At 43.0% G+C, this 5,000-nt stretch overlaps 1 protein-coding gene across 2 annotated transcripts in view; it reads left to right on the top strand.

The window, feature by feature from the left end:
• Positions 1-5,000, top strand: part of LOC149457046 (Krueppel-like factor 8) — a 97,750-nt gene that overhangs the window by 82,799 nt on the left and 9,951 nt on the right. For both annotated transcript variants that reach the window (XM_089684130.1, XM_089684128.1), the window contains exon 5: positions 4,424-4,557. In XM_089684130.1, coding sequence (XP_089540256.1) covers positions 4,424-4,557 — 134 coding nt within the window. The remainder of the gene's footprint in view (positions 1-4,423; positions 4,558-5,000) is intronic.

The following is a 5,000-nucleotide window of genomic DNA, read 5'->3' as shown; positions in this document are numbered from 1 at the left end:
GGAAGGACCTCTTACGTTGCTGGTCAGTGGGAGAATGACCTTATTGCATTGGTGGTCAATGGAAAAAGGACCCTTTTATATTGGTGGTCAGTGAAGGGAGGAACATCTTACATTAGTGGTTGGTGAAGACAGGAATCTCCTACCTTGGTGGTAAGTGAAGAGAGGACCCTCTTATATTAGTGGCCAGTGAAGGGAGGACCCTCCTTCATTGGTGGTCAATGAAGGGAGGACCCTCTTATATTGTTAGCCAGTGAAGGGAGGACCATCCTACATTGATCAATGAAGGGAAGACCCTCTTACATTGGTGTTCAGTAAAGGGAGGACCCTCCTACATTGGTGGTCAGTGAAGGAAGGACCCTCTTACATTGCTGGTCAGTGAAGGGAAGACCCTCTTATATTGGTGGTCAGTAAAAGGAGGACCATCCTACATTGGTAGTCAGTGAAGGGAGGACCATCCTACATTGGTGGTCAGTGAAGGGAGGACCATCCTACATTGGTGGTCAGTGAAGGGAGGACCATCCTACATTGGTGGTCAGTGAAGGGAGGACCATCCTACATTGGTGGTCAGTGAAGGGAGGACTGTGCTACATTGGTGGTCAGTGAAGGGAGGACCGTCCTACATTGGAGGTCAGTGAAGGGAGGACCCTCTTATATTGGTGGTCCTTGAAAGGAGGACCCTCTTATATTGGTGGTCCTTGAAGGGAGGACCTTCTTAGATTGGTGGTCAGTGAAGGGAGGGCCCTCTTAGATTGGTGGTCAGTGAAGGGAGGGCCCTCCTACATTGGTGGTCAGTGAAGGGAGGACCCTCCTACATTGGTGGTCAGTGAAGGGAGGACCCTCCTACATTGGTGGTCAGTGAAGGGAGGACCCTCCTACATTGGTGGTCAGTGAAGGGAGGACCCTCCTACATTGGTGGTCAGTGAAGGGAGGACCATCCTACATTGGTGGTCAGTGAAGGGAGGACCCTCTTAGATTGGTGGCCAGTGAAGGGAGGACCCTCTTTTATTGGTGGTCAGTGAAGGGAGGACCCTCTTAGATTGGTGGCCAGTAAAGGGAGGACCCTCTTTTATTGGTGGTCAGTGAAGGGAGGACCGTCTTATGTTGGTGGTCAGTGGAAAAAGGACCCTTTTACAGAATCAGGGCCAATAAATTCAATATTTTCAGCATACCTGGCTGTTTCTTCGGTACCCTAGTGCCAAAATTTATTAGATTTTACCAAATTTTTATTGTGAAGGATTATACTTCTAAAAAAATAAATATTGTCCTACCTGTTCCTCTCTATCCTGTCCTTTAAAAATACACACCTTCTGACCTTGTGTACAGCGTACATCAGCTTCTTCTGTGTTTTGACAAATCCTAATGTATGATTAGGAAGAGGTGTGGGGAGCAAGACTGCTGGATCAAATAGTTGTTTCAGTAAGGGTTGGAGCTCTGGATGCTGAAGGATATGCGTTCTTGTAGACAGATCTCCAAAGAGTGATGGGTGTAGAATGGCCCATTCTTTACGTAGACTGGTGTATGGTAAGAAAAGCACCAGAAACCTTAGATTTTATTGGGTGTAACGTTCGAATAAAGCCAGTGAAGAAAGACCCCATTGAGCCCTGAAACGTGTTGGATTTTTTTGAACGATACCCCCAGTTGATCTAAATTCTGGACTGACATCTCATAACGTATGATTAATAGGAGGTCCTGGATATTGAAGTATACGTGTTCTTCAAGGCAGCTCTCTGAAGAGTGACGGCCATAGGAAGGCCCAGAACTCACATAGACTGTGTATAGTAATAAATGCACCAGACACGATTGCGTATTGTACGAAAATTAGGTGCGATGTTCAATTAAAGCCAATGCGTTAGAGAGCCGTGATGGAAGACCTCTTCGAGGCCTAAAACGCGTTGGACTTATTTAAAATTGCACCAAATGGAATCTAATATTTGGACTATTACACAAACATGTCTGGTCTTTTCCTCACCACACACGAGTCTAAGTGAGATATTGGCCTTCCAATGGCGTCACTTTTCTAGGCGCCCCAAATAGTGTTGGAATAATTGAACGTTACTCCCAATTGATGTAAATTCTGGATTGACATTTCACAATATATGATAAATATGAGCTATGGGGCGCCAGACTACTTTTTAAAATATTTTTTCCAGTAGGGGCTGGAGCTGTGTATACTGAAGCATATGCATTCTTCAAGGCAGCTCTGCAAAGAGTGATGGCCGTAGGAAGGCCCATATCTGATCCGTAGACTGGTGTGTGGTGAGGAAAGCCCAGTTTGTGTATGGTCAATGAAATCAATGTAATGTTCAATTAAAGCAAGTGCGGTAGGGACTTGTGAAGGAAGACCTCTTTGAGCCCTGTAATGTAGGATTTATCAATCTTTACACCCAAAAAAATCTAATATGTGGATTACACACATTTCCTTACCACACACCAGCCTAGGTGAGACATTGGCCTTGCAATGGCTCCATATCTAAGAGCTGCCCCTAGAAGCCCACAAAACATGTTGGATTTCTTGAAGGTAATGTAAATTCTAGACTGGCATTTCATAATGTATGTTTAATAAGAGGTGTGGGGCGCTGGGCTACTTTCTCCAATAAAGTCTGGAGCTCATGATACAGAAGCATATGCGTCCTTCAAGGCAGCTCTCCAAAGAGTGATGGCCATCGGAAGGCCCATATCTCATGTAGACTGGTGTGTGGTAAGGAAAGCCCAGTTTGTGTATGGTCCAAAAATTAAATCGATGTACTGTTCAATTATCGCAATGCATTAAGGAATCACGACTCTCTAAGCCCTGAAATACGTTGGATTTATCAAACATTACACCCAATAAAATCTAACATTTGGACTGTATACATACTTGTCTGGTCTTTACCTCACCACACACCAGCCTAGGTGAGATATCTGCCTTCCTATGGCACCATCCTTGGAAGAGCTGCCTAGAAGTCCCCCAAAAATGTTGATTAATAAAAGGTGCCGGTCCGGACTACTTTCTCCTTTAGGAGCTGAAACCCTGAATACAGAAGCATATGCGTCCTTCAAGGCAGCTCTCCAAAGAGTGATGACCATCGAAAGGCCCATATCTCTCGTAGACTGGTGTGTGGTAAGGAAAGCCCAGTTTGTGTATGGTCCAAAAATTAAATCGATGTACTGTTCAATTATAGCAATGCATTAAGGAATCACGACTCTCTAAGCCCTGAAATACGTTGGATTTATCAAACATTACACCCAATAAAATCTAACATTTGGACTATATACATACTTGTCTGGTCTTTACCTCACCACACACCAGCCTAGGTGAGATATCTGCCTTCCTATGGCACCATTCTTCGAAGAGCTGCCTAGAAGTCCCCAAAAAATGTTGATTAATAAAAGGTGCCGGACAGGGGCGGACTGACCATTTGGAAACTTGGGCACTGCCCGAGGGCCCAGGGTCAGTAGGGGGCCCTATGAGATCCCCCTGGTACCTTTTGAGGCTTTGGTAGGCTTTTTTGAGTTTGGGCAAGGACACAGGGGCCCCATGACTTGTCAGTCCGCCCCTGGTGCCGGACTACTTTCTCCTTTAGTTGCTGAAACCCTAAATACAGAAGCATATGCGTCCTTCAAGGCAGCTCTCCAAAGAGTGATGACCTTCGAAAGGCCCGTATCTCATGTAGACTGGTGTGTGGTAAGGAAAGCCCAGTTTGTGTATGGTCCAAAAATTAAATCGATGTACTGTTCAATTATAGCAATGCATTAAGTAATCACGACTCTCTAAGCCCTGAAATACGTTGGATTTATCAAACATTACACCCAATAAAATCTAATATTTTGACTGTATACATACTTGTCTGGTCTTTACCTCACCACACACCAGTCTCGGCCTTCCTATGGTGCGACTCTTCGAAGAGCTGTCTGGAAGCCCCCAAAACATGTTGAATTTATTGAAAGTTTCTTCTGATTGATGTAAATTATAATTATAGACCGACATTTCATAATATAAATGTTTTTTCTAGTAAGGGCTGAAGCGCTGGATACAGAAGCAAATACATTCTTCAAGGCAGCTCTCCAAAGAGTTATGGCCATAGGAAGGCCCAAATGTCACGTAGACTGGTGTGTGGTGAAGAACGTACACTTTGTGTACAGTCCAAAAATCTAATCAATGTAATGTTCAGTCCAAACCAATGCATTAGGGATTCGCGAAGCAAGACCTCTTCGATGCCCGAAACGCGTTGGATTTACCATTACGCTCAATCAAATCTAATTTTTTGGAGTATGAACTAACTTGTCTGGTGCGTTCCTCAATAGACACCAGTCTACGTGAGATATGGGCCTTCACTCTTTAAAGAGCTGCCCAGAGGAACGCACATACACACCATATCAAACCAAAAGTCTCCTCGGCAATCTAACATCATCTTTATTAATATGACCTCCTATTTCCTTCCAGATCACTGATGCAGCACAGTGGGACAGCTTCACCAGACCTTCGGAAAAGGAGAGTCCATCAGTGTGACTTCGAAGGGTGCAATAAAGTATATACGAAGAGTTCTCATTTAAAGGCCCACCGGAGGATACACACAGGTATCTCAAGTCACAGTGCTAAAGGAGGGTTAATAGTGCGTGTTAGGCAGGGCCGCCTTAATCACATCATGGGCCCTTGGGCAAAGCAATGCACTGGGGCTCCTACCCGTGCCTCAATTTATGCACCTACACTCAAGAATTAAAAGCACCCGCATAGAAGAAAAATATATTTGAAATATATTTTAAAAATGTTCTTCCAAAATATATTGACATATATTTGAAATGCTACTACAATTTTGGCCGTATTCACTGTATTTCAAAATATATTTAAATAAACATATATATATATATATATATAAATCTATTTTAAAAATATTCTTCCAAAATATATTGACATATATTTGAAATGCTACAATTTTGGCCATATTCAATATATTTCAAAATATATTTAAATATATATATATATAAATATATTTTAAAAATATTCTTCCAAAATATATTGA

The sequence above is a fragment of the Staurois parvus genome, unplaced genomic scaffold, assembly GCF_062004578.1.
Source record: "Staurois parvus isolate SC_StPar_1 unplaced genomic scaffold, SC_StPar_1.0 ptg000337l, whole genome shotgun sequence".
NCBI lineage: Eukaryota > Metazoa > Chordata > Amphibia > Anura > Ranidae > Staurois > Staurois parvus.
This window is presented reverse-complemented; position numbering and strand designations above follow the sequence as displayed.